The sequence below is a fragment of the Salvelinus namaycush genome, chromosome 8, assembly GCF_016432855.1.
Source record: "Salvelinus namaycush isolate Seneca chromosome 8, SaNama_1.0, whole genome shotgun sequence".
Classification (NCBI taxonomy): Eukaryota; Metazoa; Chordata; class Actinopteri; order Salmoniformes; family Salmonidae; genus Salvelinus; species Salvelinus namaycush.
The window spans coordinates 13,533,250-13,551,596 of NC_052314.1; the positions used below are offsets into that span (position 1 = coordinate 13,533,250).

Consider the following 18,347-nt stretch of genomic DNA (forward strand, 5'->3'; position numbering starts at 1 on the left):
TACACCAGATGTAAATTCGGGAGATTCATCCACACAATAGGTAACCAAAACATTTTTTTTAATCGTCAACCTAAAAGGATAATAAGAGGATGATGTGACATTAAAATCACAAATGATAAGAAAAAGGTCACAGGTCAGGAGGAACAGGCAAGGTATAGTAAATTTACACAATACGCTAGATGGCGCTATATTCTTACCATCATACATCAGTCCCGTCTTTCATCTTCCTGTCCAGTGTGTCGCACAGTTTCCGTTATGGAGGCGTCTATTAAGACGTTTTGCTTGTACATCTCGGCATGATTCTTGTATTATTTCGATAAGCACACTCCCACGGATAACGTTAAGATACAGGTTTCATCGCTCTGCAACAGCCCAGAGTGGATTTATATTTATATTATCTCTAAATAAACGGGGCATTTTGAAGGATGGTTTCCCTGAAAAATCAGCCCAAGATCAACTTCCTCAGCTACTGCAGTCTTGGTGCCAGACCAGACAGCCTTCATGTGAGTAATTTACTCGCCATCATCGGGCTACTGAGTTTTCAAAGCGCAGGACACGCTGGCGTCGCTCTAATCGGTGGTGTAACAGCACTGGTAGGAGACCCAAGCGGGAAAACGAGCGCGAGAGAGCGTGCAGCGAATCCTTACCAACCATGAACTAACTTTCCACAACGACTAAGAAGTTTGGCACTGTAACCGTATTGAACATGTAAACTTTGTACAAAGACTGGAATGGTTGCTTTTCTGGCAGACATTTCCGAATGGGGACCCTGCTCAGTAGGCATGCAGTGACCAGTCCAGGTTGAAGAGTGCAGAACGCATGAGCCTTACGAGTTCTCTTACCAGCTGTTTCAAGCCTATGACTTCTACCACCTGAACCAGAATCACAGCTCTAAGATCCAGCTTGGAGGGACAGAACAACTGGGCAACCAGATGTCTGGGCACAAGTTCATACACAATTAATGTTGCGTCATTCATTGGACACACACACATTTCCAAATATATTGACCAATTATCACATTGATTCCGGATATTGTAGCCAAGCATCTAAAGGATGCATCAGACACTAAAGTGATGCATCGTGCCCATAAATAACCTATAATAATAATAATACAAATTAATATAATAAACATGCACATACTTGCCTCAACATTAACTGACCAGTGATGGTCTCTTTGATGTCCATTGTAATCCATTTCTCCACGACAGGGTGACTGAACAGGAGGTGTATGGGCTGACCCTCCCACTGGTGGCCAGCTCTGTGTTGGACAAACTGGAGAAGACGGCAGTGTGGCTGAACAGGGTCAAGACATCTCCGTTTGACCTTTATCAGTTCTTCCTCAGGCAGCCTGACAGCAGTGTGGAATGGTAGGTGGCTGGAGACCAGGGTTGCCAGGCGGCCCATGACGACCTAGAATGTCAGGACAATCACCACTCAAAACCCACCCACAAGGCCTTAAACTAGCCCACCAAAAATGTTCATAGGGAGGGAGAAGTATGTAGCTAGCTAGTGCTGTTAGTTGTTCTCACATCACTTGTCATTACTTGTGTGTGCGTGCTGGTGCTGCTCTCCTCTCACTCACTCAGCTGCCTGTGGCCTACAACACTCAACTCACACCCTTCCGGCCCTCCCCACCACTCACTCAGCTGCCTGTGGCCTGCAACACTCAACTCACACCCTTCCGGCCCTCCCCACCACTCACTCAGCTGCCTGTGGCCTGCAACACTCAACTCACACCCTTCCGGCCCTCCCCACCACTCACTCAGCTGCCTGTGGCCTGCAACACTCAACTCACACCCTTCCGGCCCTCCCCACCACTCACTCAGCTGCCTGTGGCCTGCAACACTCTCAACTCACACCCTTCCGGCCCTCCCCACCACTCACTCAGCTGCCTGTGGCCTGCAACACTCTCAACTCACACCCTTCCGGCCCTCCCCACCACTCACTCAGCTGCCTGTGGCCTGCAACACTCTCTCAACTCACACCATTCCCCACCACTCACTCAGCAACAGCCTGCTTCACTGCCTGATAGTCTGCAGCATCAGGTCACAGTGAAATCAATCATGTTTTTTTAAGAGAAATGCCATGGCAGCTGCGGTGCAATTTCGAAGTAGCCCCAAAAAACGCAACTAATACATTTTGACCCGCAACATCTTTTTTAAAGTAGGCAAATTTTGCGGGAAACATGTGGACATGGAAACCCTGCTGGAGAATCCAGTGGAACTGGTCCTGCTTATCAGAGCCTTCTATTTAGAACTAAACAGAGGGGTGTCCTAGGTTTGAGGAGTTGGCGAGGTAACTTTGGTCAACTCTGAGTACAATTCGGGATATCCGGTCATACGAAAGTGACTCACCTTTTAGCAAGCAAAATTTCTATGGCAACAAATCCTTTAGAACTAACCTGCTCCGGGGCAGGCTAACTCCACTTAACCTGAATTAAATTACTTTTCCGCGGGTTGAGAACCAATGAAATCAGATTCCCTCCCTCCTGCAAAGATTGCGTCGTCATCCCCTGCACGATTAAGTGCTTTGCTTAAGGACATAGCGTTAGATTTTTTGGCTCCGGTATTCGAACCAGCGACCTTTCTGTTACTGGTCCAATGCTCTAACCTCGAGGATACCTGCCGCTGATCTAGGATCAGATCTCCCCCTCTATGATTTAAAAGGCCAACTAGATCCGCACACCTCTTAGGCTGATATAATTTTCTGGTGTACAGCCTGATACTAAGTAGTGGAAAGTTTCCTTAACAAGCCAGACTGTTCAATAGAATTACATTACACTCTAACAGTTTGTCTGTGTGTTTGGTTCTTCAGTGGGTCGAATTTGGTGACAAATTATCCACAAGAAAGTATTATTTACCTGACTTTATTGCCCAGAATGTATTATTTACCTGACTTTATTGCCCAGAAAGTATTATTTACCTGACTTCAGAGCCCAGAAAGTATTATTTACCTGACTTCAGAGCCCAGAAAGTATTATTTACCTGACTTTAGAGCCCAGAAAGTATTATTTACCTGACTTCAGAGCCCAGAAAGTATTATTTACCTGACTTTAGAGCCCAGAAAGTATTATTTACCTGACTTTAGAGCCCAGAAAGTATTATTTACCTGACTTCAGAGCCCAGAAAGTATTATTTACCTGACTTTAGAGCCCAGAAAGTATTATTTACCTGACTTTAGAGCCCAGAAAGTATTATTTACCTGACTTCAGAGCCCAGAAAGTATTATTTACCTGACTTTATTGCCCAGCACTGCTGAATACATTTCTATCCCTTTCACATCATTTAGCAGACGCTCTTATCCAGAGCCACTTACAGTAGAGTGCATGCATTTTCGTACTCTTTAATACTGGTCCCACGTGGGAATCGAACCCACAATCCTGGCGTTGCAAGCACAGTACTCTACCAACTGAGCCACACAGGACTCGGTTGGTAGAGACTGCAAGACTTCGGTCAGCATGCATGCACGGGAAAACACATTTTGCTTGCCACACACCGTCCTGTCATCGTTTGTGACAGACAAGGGGCGTTTTAGGTTATTTGTGTGCGTCTTGTCTTTGTAAATGTGTGCGACAAACCTACTATGAGACACTTTGTGAACACGGGACCTGATATTAGTACCTGAGTTTAGCCTATCCATGGTGATGTCTGAGACTGAGTCAGTGTTGGTTGGTTGTGCTACCTGCAGGTATCTGAAGCTGTTCACCTTCCTACCTCTGGCCGAGGTGGAGCGGGTGATGGAGCAGCAGAGACAGGAGCCAGGCAAACGGGCCGCAAACAAACCTCTCGCCGCCGAAGTCACCAAACTGGTCCACGACAATGAGGGCAAAAGGTGCTGTGTGTGTGTGTGATCACACGCAAGACAAGGCCTGAGTAACTTCAGACTAATGGATTGAATTGACCCCTTCACAAAGTCATGATTATAAATTGCCTTGGGATTGATCTGATGAAATGATGTAGTGAAAGTGTGCATCTTGACAAATGCGTGAAAAATGATGCAATAGATAATTAGTCAGAGAAAGACTATGCATATGTCATTTGGGTGTCATTAATGAGGTGTCGCCTGGTACAATTAGTAATGCTGTGTGTGTGTATTTCTCTCCAGGTGCACCAATGCCCGGTACCACAGTAACCTTCAGGCCCTGGAGCAGATGCGTGATGCTGAGCTGCAGGAGGTCTTCAGAGATGCCCCCTTCCATGAGCTGCTGCTGGAGCCAGGGACCACAATACTGGATGCCTGCCGCAGGGCAGAGGACATCCCTCGGGGGCCCAAAGTGTAGGGCTCTGGCTTTATATTCCTCTGTTCCTTATCATCCCTGACATGACTACCTCACACGGAGGGTCACTCACTCTATTTCACCACTTCCACCCCATTGGCTTTTTCACACTTTCTCTATATTTCTCCTTTCTGCTAATTTATCTTTTTATTGCCTCATTCCCTCTACTTCTCTCTCAAATCTGTCTTGACTTTAAAACATACAGTGCATTCGCAAAGTATTCAGACCCCTTCACTTTTTCCACATTTTGTTACATTACAGCCTTATTCTAAAATGGATTAAATTGTTTTCCCCCCCCTCATCAATCTGAGGTTCTGAGAGCTCTGGAGCAGGATTTCATCAAGGATCTGTCTGTACTTTCCCCCATTCATCTTTCCCTCGATCCTGACTAGTCTCCCAGTGCCTCCCGCTGAAAAACATCCCCACAGCATGATGCTTCCACCATGCTTCACCGTAGGGATGGTGCCAGGTTTCCTCCAGATGTGACACTTAGCATTCAGGCCAAAGAGTTCAATCTTTTTTCTCATGGCCTGAGAGTCCTTTAGGTGCCTTTTGGCAAACTCCAAGCGGGCTGTCATGTGCCTTTTACTGAGGAATGGCTTCTGTCTGGCCACTCAACCATAAATATCTGATTAGTGGAGTGCTGCAGAGATGGTTGTCCTTCTGGAAAGTTCTCCCATCTCCACAGAGAAACTCTTTAGCTCTGTCAGAGTGACCATCGGGTTCTTGGTCACCTCCCTGACCAAGGCCTTTCTCCCCTGATTGCTCAGTTTGGCCAGGCAGCCAGCTCTAGGAAGAGTCTTGGTGGTTACAAACTTCGTCCATTTAAGAATGATGGAGGCCACTGTGTTCTTGCTGCAGAATTGTTTTTGGTACCCTTCTCCAGATCTGTGCCTCGACACAATCCTGTCTAGGACCTCTTCGCACAATTCCGTCAACCTCATGGCTTGGTTTTTGAACTGTCAACTGTGGGACCTTTTATATAGACAGTTGTGTGCCTTTCCAAATCATGTCCAATCAATTGACTTTATCACAGGTGGACTCCAATCAAGTTGTAGAAACATCTCAAGGATGATCAATGGAAACAGGATGCACCTGAGCTCAATTTCGAGTCTCATAGCAAAGGGTCTGAATACTTATGTCAGACTTTTATTATTATTATTTCGGGCGGCAGGCAGCCTAGTGGTCTGAGTGTTGGACCAGTAACCGAAAGGTTGCACGATCTAATCCCCGAGTTGACAAGGTAAAACTCTGTCGTTCTGCCCCTGAACAAGTCAGTTAACCCACTGTTCCTAGGCCATCATTGAAAATAAGAATTTGTTCTTAACTGACTTGCCTAGTTAAATAAAGGTGAAATAAATTAGGTTTATTATTTTGAATAAATTAGTAACATTTTCAAAAAAACTGTTTTCGCTTTGTCATTACAGGGTATTGTGTGTAGATTGAGGATTTTTTTTAAATTTAATACATTTTTGAATAAGTCCGTAATGTATCAAAATGTGTTAACTGTTTTTCTGTGTTGTGCTGTCTCTGTGTTGTGTTGTCTCTGTGTTGTGTTGTCTCTGTGTTGTTGTCTCTGTGATGTGTTGTGATGTCTCTGTGATGTGTTGTGATGTCTTTATGCTGTTTCTGTGATGTGTTGTCTCTGTGTTGTGCTGCAGGTATCGCATGGTTTCAGAAGGAGCTGTATGGATCAACCACAGTAAGACAGACAGCCCAGAACAGGTACTCATCCCCGGCCAGCACATCCTGGCCAATGGACTCTCTCCTCAGAGTGGGAAAAAATTACTTCCACATCATCAGGTGGCTCAATCTGTGAGTGGAGCTGCGACCATATCACTTCTATGCACTGTTTGTGTACTGGAGGTAGGACAGCAAGCTGGGAGGCTTAGGTGAAGAGAGCTGGATATTGGAAATAGACCTCTATTATTTCAATATATCCCTGCTGATATCTAGGAGAGGATTTAGTGCACTATAAATGTGTGGATTCAATGATGCTGTAATATATAACATATATTTGGTGAAAGGCTTTTGTCTTGTTAGTTGTATGTTACGTACTGTGTATGTAAACGGTTTTATTTTTGTGATCGTTAGATATTAGATAACCGATTTGCCTAGTACCTAATTTCACAACAAGGGGTCAGTGCAGTCTTCCCTTTAAATGAGAACTGAGTTAAAGCTCCTTCAGACACCCTGTAGCAAAGTTTGATTTATAAGACCCTAGTTACATCCAGAAATTAAATTTAAATTGCAAAATATCTTACAGCTAAAATAGATGAATATTTTGACATTTTAAAACGGGCAATAGCAATAGGTAATTAAAAACAGGTGGACAAGATGTGTAGGTTTGTCACATTTAGAAATGGGTGAAAAAAAAAAAATAATGATTCACTCTTACTGTAGTTGTTCTATTGCAAATGGCCAATGAGTTATAATTTAAGTAGTTATTAATTGATGTTTGATAATTAATTGTAAATTGTCTAATTGTGTTATCCTGCAGAAAATATTGTTTTCCCAATGAGAAATGCTTGCCACTACTCTACTACCATCCCTCCTTTTGCTGGGGTGTACACTGGTGACCTTGACTGAGCTCAGATAAGTCAATATTCGCATCTGTATCATGGAGAGAAATAACTGGTCACCACCATGCAAAATAATAAAAATGTTAAGCTTTTATTAGCTTTTTAGAATGCTTGACAGATTCATGACAATGACAACCTACTCCAAACGACAAAATGTATCACACTGGCTTGTATATTTTCAATTGTTTCAAATCATTAAGGTGGTATTACAATTCCACATTTATTGAAAAACTATTATAATTCTCAAATAAAATTAGATTTCCCTCTGTATATTTATTGTTCTATTTTGGTGCTAAAAAACTATGACATGAAGATCGAGACCACTGACATTAAAATATTTTGTCAACATAAACAAATGAATAATGCATACATTAAGTTTCCTTATAATGGCCCTTTATTTATTTACATCATAGCTAAAATGTTAGATACCTATAGTGATTATGGCTATAGCCGTTACAAAGTAACATGTATAGAAATGTGACAATGTTGCAAAGCCTTTGTAACGTGCATGATCGCCTTAAGAGAATTGGGCGGGCCTACGTTTTTTTAACCAATGAATTACCTTCTTCGTTTTAAATAGCTCTCTGTGTCAATCAGTTTTTTCCCCAGTCAGCCTCCCCTCAATCGCCATATTGGGTACTGAAAAGGTTTGTCTGTTATTTCTTCTCTCTTACTACGAGAATAAATTGACAGGAGTGGCTTCAGTTACTGCACATTGTTTTGATGATCTGACTACTTTAGCTCGCATTGCCATATTGGAAATTACCGTTTCTATCCAAACCTATGCATGGCATAAAAGTGTTGATCATTCGTTTTACGCTTGTTTTGGATCGCGGTGAGAAAGGAGGAAATACGAATTTTTAAGTGTTCTATTTGGACGTTAATTGATTCACCGAAAATGTCAGATGTTCGACTTTCAAATGGGAGCCCGACGTTGGAAAGGACGGATGCTCGGTTGTCGGATCACCCAAAACCGTCAGCCTGCAGAATCATTTTCGGCTCGCCGGATCGCGAAGAGTTAAGGCGGGATTTAAAGGGACATTTGCAAGAGATGGAAGCGGCAGCCTCAGCGAAGTGGAACTTCGATTTTTCAAGCCACACACCTCTATCGAACGGGAGATTCAAATGGGAATTAATGGATTGTAAAGACATTCCAAATTTCTACACCAGAACGCAACGATCAGTGAAAGACGTTTGCCCCTCTGGGAATAACAATATGGATCTAAATGGGAATCATAGTTGTGTGGTGGTGACTCCCCGGCAGTCTGACAACACCGAGAGGTCAGAGAGCCAAATGGAGAGTAAAGAGCAGTGCACCGGGCGGAGAAAAAGACCAGCCTGCCATGAATGTAGGCCTACGCCTTTGATGATTATCTATAATTTACATCATTCATAGTCTGGCTACTTTGAATTTCTGCCTACTGTTTGACGTGCTGGCCTATTCAGCTATGTAATTTGTATCAGCCAGGCTCGACGTCAAATTGTAGCAGACTGTAGGCCTAGTTACCAAATAGATGGGCCCACTTATTAGTTATTCTAAAGAAAAGCGTTACAACAATTCTAATCGTTTTCATTAATGTTTTCAGTAAGCAATATCGGTAGTCTATGACTACCTGCTAGTCAAGTTGTAAAGATAAGACCTGATAGGCAAATCACTATAGATAGGGAAATGTAGCAGCCTAAATTGCCTTATTCATTTAAATAATGTGGAGTGGACTATTCACAATACTTCATTTTCGAGAATAACATTTTGACCTATATTCTGAATAAAATTGTCTTTCTCTTCCAGACCCCTCGTCCCAAAATAAAAGGTCACACAGTAGTTCGAATGAAGTTACGCCTTGCCCAGTCTTGACGCATTCCGTAGAACGCACACCCAGGAAAGCCAGTCCCAGGACTCAAACGTGAAGATGACAAGGGTGAGATAGTTATCTGCTACTTTTTCTGGCTTTAGTGAGATATGTTATACTGGTGTGGACTTATTTTCCCAAATAACCCAATATTTTTTTTTTATTGCCTACATAAAGCAGTGTGTGTAAAGCTGAACACATCACGTTGGTCTTCCTGTAAGCATTTCAGACGTGTCGTTTAAATAACGTGTTGAGCAGTTGTGATTTCCCCACCTTGTAACCTATGCGCAATTGCCAACTAAGTAGCTATTCGTTTTTTGAAGCTCGAAATGTGTGCTTAACTATAAAGTTGTGACGTTCAGTGCGGTCTAGTAAAGGGTTAAAGTCCAAAAGGCTACACAAAATATAGGCGACATTACTACAACCACTGGCACGGTGAGGTTCATTTTCCGACGAAACTGTAAACAAGTCCTCAGAACAACACTATAGTAACACGTCAGCAACCACTGCCCTCGTGAGAGGAAGAAGGGGCCGGTCTCCTCAGCAGTGCACTATGCACGCTAGTCCCCTATCAAAACATCTGGCCGTTCTAGTGAATGAAAGCACAGTATGCACGTTTTTGAAGAGGCCTCCATTTTTACGCTAACTTGCAATGAAGTGTGTGTGTGTGTAGCTATGAAGAGAATTTATCATTTGGAAAATGAAAGTGTTCTGCTGCTTTGAATGAGTCAGTAGGGTGTCTTTGACCTCGGTAGATTACTAGCATTAGCCTGTTCTTAGCATTGTTTTGTCATGTCAAAACTATTACATGTTGCCACATCTATGTTTGTCTGCAAAAAGAAGTGGCCAGGAATGGTTTTGATGCATTTGTATGTGGTCATGTTTACTGGTGTAAATTAGCATTGGTCTCACAACTTTGTTTTTATTTCTCTCTGCAGAGCTGAAAATGTATTTCCCCTTTTTGTCATGGAAACCCAAGTGTTCGGTGATTTTGAAGAGGAACTACAAAGAAAACGAAACATATCAATTCTCCCTAAGGATGGGGACGCTGTGCAAGCACTGAATATAAACACTAAAGTTCTGGCACTCATAAAGTTACTGCCTCTAAAAGCAGTCGATGTAGCAGTGTGCAATTAGGTTTTATTTCCTTTTTTTACTACCTGTGTATATATTTATTTTCATATGTAGCAAATGAAACATATTATGATTGGGGAGGGGGGGAAACTATGTAAAAGGCATGAATTTGACTTGAAGAATTGCCGTGTAGTTTTGGTTCCAAAATGCTGTTTATAAATCCTGATCCATTTAAAAAATGATTGGATTAAATAATTGTTCCTCATCAAAGTATCCTCATAGGTCATCTGTATGTAGGGAGAGATTGATGGTACATAATGTGTAGCCTTGTTTTTTGGGTCATTTAAGTGTCACACAACGTGGGTTCTCAGCCACCCCACGAAAACAATGCCTCAAATAATGATACATTTCTGTTATGACTAAAAAAGTAATATGTGAAGTCAGCCAATATTTATTGTATTTTGTTAAATCTGTAGGCCTACGTCGGTCACTTAAATTCTGGAATATTTTGTTTTTTTACAAGTCTTCCTCTTCACCATTTTTTAAAGAAGTGTAGCTAATTTATTTTTCTGAAGTGGTGTAGGGTACTAATTTGCTGAAGGATAAAGTATCAGTTAACTGTACTGGTAGTATTAATCAACTTCATCCTCTCCCTGACATACTCGTGTCTGTCAGTTTAACGGTTCTTAATATTTTTTTTAACGATTAGGCCTTTTTATATTTGAAATGTCCTACAATACCAAATACATGGTTGCTTCAATACGTCTGTGTCGACGCTTTCACCATCAGGTTGCCTTGGCATTGTACTCCTGTTTGATACAGAAAGATAATTTAATTTGTTAATCTCCCCCTTCTCCCAGACATTGTTAGTGCAGATCATGCAAATGTAGCTTCTAAAATAACTTTAATTTCGCCCAGTTACAATCAGCCTTTGTTCAGAGGCTAAGAATTGTCTCAAAGTAGTCACTCTGCCCGTGTAAATCTATTAAGTGTACATAACTTTGTAAAAACACTGAGAAATTATACTAACTTATTTATGTCAAGCTTTTTTTATGTAGAATAAAATGGGGTTTTGATCAAGGTTATCCAAAGTGGCATTTACATATTTTTTTGTAAGCATATTTTTGGTAGTTTTTATTTTATCAAAAAAGGTTGCAACCTGAGCCTGATTAAAAATATTTGATGTGCATTTTTCAATGTGTGATTTAAGATGTGTTGCAATCAATTAAAACAGAAGATAAATCGTTCTGATTTGTTGGTCATGTTTGCACTGTTGAAAGGAACCTCTTCAGCCTACACACGGTCACACTCTCTTTCTCTCAGCGAGTATACGGCATAACGATTTTAATGCATTTCGATTACGCTAATACATAATCCATATCCGTGTCCTTCATAACTTGATGTTTCATACTATAAGTTGCACAGAGAAACTGCATGTGCTCTCATGGGGCGGGAGGAATCGCATAGGAGGTATAATGTTTCTATATAGCCCACTAGTGAATCACAAGTAAAGCCTCTCAGGACTCCAGGCAAAACGACCTTAAATTTCAGTTTAATAGATTGCTGAGATTGTCATACCTCGGTTCTCTTCATACCCACTGCTTTTGGGTTGGGAGTTTATACATTATCATCCTGGAATAAAGACATGAAGAGATTTAACTCCTTAAAAACAGTTATTTGTGTAGTTCTAGTGCTTTTCACAGCAGTTAGGAGTAGATATAGTATTTCAGTAATTGATGTCATTTTTTTATCAATGTGGTGTATTCTCTTCGGCTCGCGGACAAACTGGAACTAACCCGTGCGCATTCGGTACCATTTGGCACATTACGCATGTTTCAAGCTTGAAGTAGCACGTAATAGGGTCCGGTAAATACAAACGATGTTATTGCTTCTACGGTTGCAAAATCTGTCAATTTTAAAATAGTTTAGCCTGTGTTAATCCACTATAGCACTGCTGACCAAATATGCCGCCGTCTGCGCAGTGGCACTCCCAATATGATGAAATCGTAAAGTATTTTGAAAAATGCCTGGTGATTGACGTTTGGGTCCTCCAATCCGGTTATGGCTAAGTAAAGCACACCACTGTTGCAGCCAGTTACATTTGTCTTATGGAAGGTTTGAACTGCAATGTTTCTAGGGGTGAAAAAACACTCCCCACAGGTCCACAGTTGAAATTATATAAGGTTAGTCACTGCATGAATTTAGTTATATTTCGTCACAGAGAATGCGCTAGTGTAGCCTACATCGAGCAAGTACTGTAATTGCATGCATATAGATGTTTTAACTGTAGTTGAAATTAATTATAGAAAAAAGGATGTAGAAATGTATCCCTGATACTGTAATGAGCATTTTTAATAAAACAACTCTATCATATACAGTGTCATTTTATTGATTTCTTTATAGATCAAAGCTATGCAAACAATATTTTGATGTAGATTGTTTACTTGCCTTATGTTTTAGTATATTTGCTAATGAGTTGAAACTAAAAAGAGTTTACTCATGTTTTTATCATTAAGGCACAATGGTGTATATTTATTCACATTTCTACACCATAATTATATTTTGTCTCATGTTTTACTGGGCTACGTCAAATACAATTCCAGCCTCATTTGGAGAGTTGTTTGCAACAATTTATAGGCCTACTATTTTGTACAACTATAAGCTTTTTTTACCAACATATTCACCTACACAAATAGCGGTCAGCTACATAAAGGAATTCTATAGCAGCAATTATTATTATTATTTTTGGTAATTCATCTTTACATTGTAAAGATTAGCACCAAAGCAGAGCCATAAAAACATGTTCACTGCTGAATTATATTTTGTCTTTCTCTGACTAATTATCTATTGCATCATTTTTCATGCATTTGTCAAGATGCACACTTTCACTACCAAATTTCATCAGATCAATCCCAAGGCAATTTATAATCTTGACTTTGTGAAGGGGTCAATCCAATCCATTAGTCTGGAATTACTCAGGCCTTGTCTTGCGTGTGAGTGCGCACACACACACACACACCAAATATGTATTTTTAAAGAGAATATTTAGTGTTGAGTTGCTAAAGGGCTCCCTCCTCTCCTCACCCCACTACAGCCTTAGAGCACCATGAAGGCCTCCCTCCTCTCCTCACCGCACTACAGCCTTAGAGCACCATGAAGGCCTCACTCCACTACAGCCTTAGAGCACCAGGAAGGCCTCACTCCACTACAGCCTTAGAGCACCAGGAAGGCCTCACTCCACTACAGCCTTAGAGCACCAGGAAGGCCTCACTCCACTACAGCCTTAGAGCACCAGGAAGGCCTCACTCCACTACAGCCTTAGAGCACCAGGAAGGCCTCACTCCACTACAGCCTTAGAGCACCAGGAAGGCCTCACTCCACTACAGCCTTAGAGCACCAGGAAGGCCTCACTCCACTACAGCCTTAGAGCACCAGGAAGGCCTCACTCCACTACAGCCTTAGAGCACCAGGAAGGCCTCACTCCACTACAGCCTTAGAGCACCACGAAGGCCTCACTCCACTACAGCCTTAGAGCACCAGGAAGGCCTCACTCCACTACAGCCTTAGAGCACCAGGAAGGCCTCACTCCACTACAGCCTTAGAGCACCAGGAAGGCCTCACTCCACTACAGCCTTAGAGCACCAGGAAGGCCTCACTTAGAGCACCAGGAAGGCCTCACTCCACTACAGCCTTAGAGCACCACGAAGGCCTCACTCCACTACAGCCTTAGAGCACCAGGAAGGCCTCACTTAGAGCACCAGGAAGGCCTCACTCCACTACAGCCTTAGAGCACCAGGAAGGCCTCACTCCACTACAGCCTTAGAGCACCAGGAAGCAGGATGCAACAGGAAGACACCTGCAGCAGCTCTTAGGGGGCTCCTGATTCATTCTGAAGTGTGCAGGTGGGTAACCTTAGCTCTGCTGTTTACCCCCCACTCAGAGCTGGGCCCATTGTCCCTGTGTGTTTGGCTTTGTGCAGAGGGCCATTGTGAGGTGCGGGCGCTCGGCACTGTTGTGTCTGGGGCTCCCATTCAGACAAAGGGCCTGCTGGCTGAAACACTGGAGTGGATGAAGGGGGAAAAGGAAGTGGTGTCTGCAGTTTGAGAATACCACACTGAGAGGACCGTTGGGGGTGGTTTGTGTCATTAAGTCATATTGACATGGATATTGGTCAAGCTCAACGTGGGGTTATAGGTGGCAAACATTTATTACACTAATTAGTTGGTTCATTTAAAACAGGAGCCCCTGTGTTTTTTATAAAGCTCACCAGGAATAAATTGTATAATTGGAATTGTATAATTTCTGTATAATACATTTCTATCCATCTAAATGGTAAGTTTGACCTTGCAGGTGATCCTGGCTATTCTCCAGAGGCCCAACCAAAGGCTGGACTGGAAATGTTCAACATAAAAGTAGCTTACACTGTTATTACATTGTTATTATCTGTGGTTTGACAAACAAGGTTTCAGGTTTAGACAAAGACAGTCATCCAATGAGCCATACCTGATGGGTCCAAATATATTGTATCTGAACTGCTGTCAACTGGCTGCCACCTTTCATATACCCAGAACTGTGGAGGCCAAAGAATATAGTCAATTTGTAAGTCCTAACTTTCAGCTTTGCTATCTCCCTGAAATGTTTTAAATTCACACACAAAACAACACATATATTTTTTAACTTTATTCTTATTCACTTTGACCACCACAAAGACCACTATGAAGTTGGGTAAATAGCAGACATCCAGTGTATCAGAAATTGAGAACATTTCTTTGTCTCAGTGTTATATGTACCAAGCTAGACAGACTGAATCACACTTCCTAGCTATATCAACAGCAACAGGTTATCTTTTCCTGTTAACCACCCCAGCACTTAATATAAAACCACTGGTTCCTCCCCATGTTTCCTGAACTGGCCACAACCAACGTCATAACCCAATCTGCTGGCACAATTTCCTACGAAGGAAGAGCGCCTACAAACACGTGCGTGTGTTCCCTTTTCTCTGAAACACAGAGCACAATGATGACAAATCCGTTGTTGGAAATGAGTGATTGGAGAGCGAGAGAAAGAGAGGAGCATGCAGACAGGGATGTATGCTGTGTAGAAATGAGATGCTGTATAGCATCAAATGGTAGATGTACAGATGTGTCTGTGGCATGTTTGGTCTTGGTGGGAGCGATGGGTAGGTCATAACGCTCATTAAACGAGCGCACCTGCCGCTTCATCAAAAAGCCTTTATCTGTTATCGCCGCAAATCTGCTCACTCTCAGATAGAACGGCGAAAACAAGTTAGGCACACTCTGTCCCTTTCCTACATACCTCCTACCCCATGACCAGTATGTCTGTCTGTCTGTGGTACCTGGCCTAAGCTCGTCAGGAATGTCTGACAGATGCATTCAGATGCTGTTGGCCGGAAAGGAGGGCCTCTCAAACATCTGAGCAGTGCAGATAGCTAACAGAGTTGTGACAGACAGGGATTGGAGGGAGCTAAGAGCTAATGAAGTGGCAAGCTCATGGATATCATCAGGGGTGAAGACCTGCAGATGACTGCTAGAGAGGAGGACCACACTTGATACAACCAGCTGTTCTACAGTACATATACAGGGCAGAGATATTTCAACAGGTTGTAGTCAGAGGAACTATTTGTTCAGTGGTAGGTGGGGTGGGTGGAGGGTGTACGGTTCACATTTTGAAAAATGTCCACACTACTGAAGCAATAAGAGGTCCAACCACTGTGTATTACTATGCTGTATACAGCTGTTTGTTGAAGATAAATATGACAGAGGTTAAATGTAATCAGAGTTGACATGCTTAGCTGGTCTGTCGTTTACTGGGCATGATGATGAGACAGAGTGTGGTGGTGTGTGACATCACTTCACCACAATGATGCAAAACGCAGCAACATTCTGAAGAAGTGTATGTGGCAATCATTCCTGTCAGTCAAATCAGTCAAATGCTATTACACAGCAGTAGTAGTAGTAGTAATAGTAGTCATAGCAGTAGTAGTAGTCTTAGTAGTCATAGTAGTAGTCTTAGTAGTCATAGTAGTAGTCTTAGTAGTCATAGTAGTAGTCATAGTAGTCATAGTAGTAGTCTTAGTAGTCATAGTAGTAGTCTTAGTAGTCATAGTAGTAGTAGTCATAGCAGTAGTAGTAGTCTTAGTAGTCATAGTAGTAGTCATAGTAGTAGTAGTCATAGCAGTAGTAGTAGTCTTAGTAGTCATAGTAGTCATAGTAGTAGTCTTAGTAGTCATAGTAGCAGTAGTCATAGCAGTAGTAGTAGTCTTAGTAGTCATAGTAGTAATAGTAGTCATAGTAGTAGTAGTCATAGCAGTAGTAGTAGTCTTAGTAGTCATAGTAGTAATAGTAGTCATAGTAGTAGTAGTCATAGCAGTAGTAGTAGTCTTAGTAGTCATAGTAGTAGTCTTAGTAGTCATAGTAGCAGTAGTCATAGCAGTAGTAGTAGTCTTAGTAGTCATAGTAGTAATAGTAGTCATAGTAGTAGTAGTCATAGCAGTAGTAGTAGTCATAGTAGTTGTCTTAGTAGTCATAGCAGTAGTAGTAGTCTTAGTAGTCATAGTAGTAGTAGTCATAGCAGTAGTAGTAGTCTTAGTAGTCATAGTAGTAGTCTTAGTAGTCATAGTAGTAGTAGTCATAGCAGTAGTAGTAGTCTTAGTAGTCATAGTAGTAGTCTTAGTAGTCATAGTAGTAGTAGTCTTAGTAGTCATAGTAGTAATAGTAGTCTTAGTAGTCTTAGTAGTAGTCTTAGTAGTCATAGTAGTAGTAGTCATAGTAATAGTAGTAGTCTTAGTAGTCATAGTAGTAGTAATAGTAGTCATAGTAGTATTAGTAGTCATAGTAGTAGTCTTAGTAGTCATAGTAGTAGTAGTCATAGCAGTAGTAGTAGTCTTAGTAGTCATAGTAGTAATAGTAGTCATAGTAGTAGTACTCATAGCAGTAGTCGTAGTAGTCATAGTAGTTGTAGTAGTCATAGTAATAGTGGTCATAGCAGTAGTAGTAGTCTTAGTAGTCATAGTAGTAGTCGTAGTAGTCATAGTAGTAGTAGTAGTCATAGTAATAGTAGTCATAGCAGTAGTATTAGTCTTAGTAGTCATAGTAGTAGTCATAGTAGTAGTGGTCATAGTAGCAGTAGTAGTCATAGTAGTAGTAGTTATAGTAGTAATAGTTGTCATAGTCGTAGTAGTCATAGTAGTAGTAGGAGGAGTAGTCATCGTAGTAATAGTAGTAGTTATAGTAGCAATAGTTGTCATAGTCATAGTAGTCATAGTAGTAGTAGTAGTAGTCATAGTAATAGTAGTAGTAGTCATAGTAGTAATAGTAGTAGTCATGGTAATAGTAGTAGTGGTCATGGTAGTAGTAGTCATAGTAATAGTAGTAGTAGTCATAGTAGTAGTAGTAGGAGTAGTCTTCGTAGTAGTAGTAGTAGTTATAGTAGTAATAGTTGTCATAGTAATAGTAGTAGTAGTCATGGTAGTAGTAGTCATAGTAATAGTAGTAGTAGTCATAGTAATAGTAGTGGTAGTCATAGTAGTAGTAGTAGGAGGAGTAGTAGTAGTAATGATGGTAGTTACTTTATTGTCCCAGATAGAAAGTTGATTGTGGAATACAATTTTTTTTTTACAGTAACAAGAACATTTCAAGAAGATTGAGATGTATACATAAATACATGACTATATATGAGGATAAGGAACATATTCATAGTAATCCAGTAAGCGTTGAACATGTCATAATGAAACAGAAGCCCTGTTTACACCTGGTTCTAACATGTCCTTTGTCCTGATCTTATCCACATTCTGACTGTGCCCACAAATTTTGACAGGTGTAGACAATTAAAATACGCTTTGGGGTAAGATTGTGATCAGATATTATAAGTAGAAACGTACAATATCAGGACGAAGGACGCATGTTAGAACCAGGTATAAACGGAGCTAGAGACACCAATAAATAAATTACCTCACATCTGGCACATCCATAGAGGAAGAAGGGCCAAGGCACACTAAAAAGCCACTCTCTCTCTTCCCCCCTAAACACCACAGCCAATCTGTTTTGTGTCACAATTAAAATAAATCAGCGTTTCTTGAAACTGCATTAAAACACTGTTGAGTGTTCCTTTGATCAATCAAGCAGCCAATGACTCTAGCTGATTCAGGCTATAACTGAGGCCTTCCCAGGCTACCAGGCAGCACTTCAAAAGATAGTAGAGGTTTATAACACACATCTGCAGCACTCAGAAGAAGGCTTTTCTTCTACATGCGGGTCTCTTGCATCTTTGTAGGAGCCACAGCAGGCCTGAATCCTGGCTTAGTGGGGTCCAGAGAAGATGGCTGCTGTAGGGAGGAATGAACATGTTCTCAAACACACAGCATGATGAGAAAAATAGAACACGCTCCTCTCTTTCTGTGTTGGGACTTACTGTATCTCCATTGGCCACAAGTACTTCAATATTCACTCTGTTATGTGTTGGCAGCAACCTGTATGCATCAATACTTGTGCCTTTTTAGTAATTTTACATAATGGGAGGTACATCAAACATGGAAGTAAAGCTTAA

General features: G+C 41.4%; 1 protein-coding gene across 4 annotated transcripts; it reads left to right on the plus strand.

Annotated features, from left to right (window-relative positions):
• Positions 1-246: 246 nt before the first annotated feature.
• On the plus strand, positions 247-11,029 carry LOC120052412 (tyrosine--tRNA ligase, mitochondrial-like). Of its 4 annotated transcripts, none has more exons than XM_038999295.1 (7): positions 247-963; positions 1,209-1,367; positions 3,688-3,831; positions 4,105-4,275; positions 5,938-6,091; positions 8,648-8,777; positions 9,647-11,029. In XM_038999295.1, coding segments are annotated over exons 1-6 (696 nt in total). In that variant the 5' UTR covers positions 247-961; the 3' UTR covers positions 8,714-8,777; positions 9,647-11,029. The 4 variants fall into 4 exon arrangements, with proteins under 4 accessions (XP_038855223.1, XP_038855226.1, XP_038855224.1 ...); XM_038999298.1 differs by having other exon boundaries at positions 5,938-6,001; XM_038999296.1 differs by having other exon boundaries at positions 247-503.
• The last annotated feature ends 7,318 nt before the right edge of the window (positions 11,030-18,347 follow it).

Excerpts from the sequence above, each read along its gene's own strand:
- LOC120052412 (XM_038999295.1), top strand. Across the intron at positions 1,368-3,687 it reads CCTGACAGCAGTGTGGAATG|GTATCTGAAGCTGTTCACCT; the intron begins GTAGGTGGCTGG and ends TGCTACCTGCAG. Across the intron at positions 6,092-8,647 it reads ATCATCAGGTGGCTCAATCT|ACCCCTCGTCCCAAAATAAA; the intron begins GTGAGTGGAGCT and ends TTTCTCTTCCAG.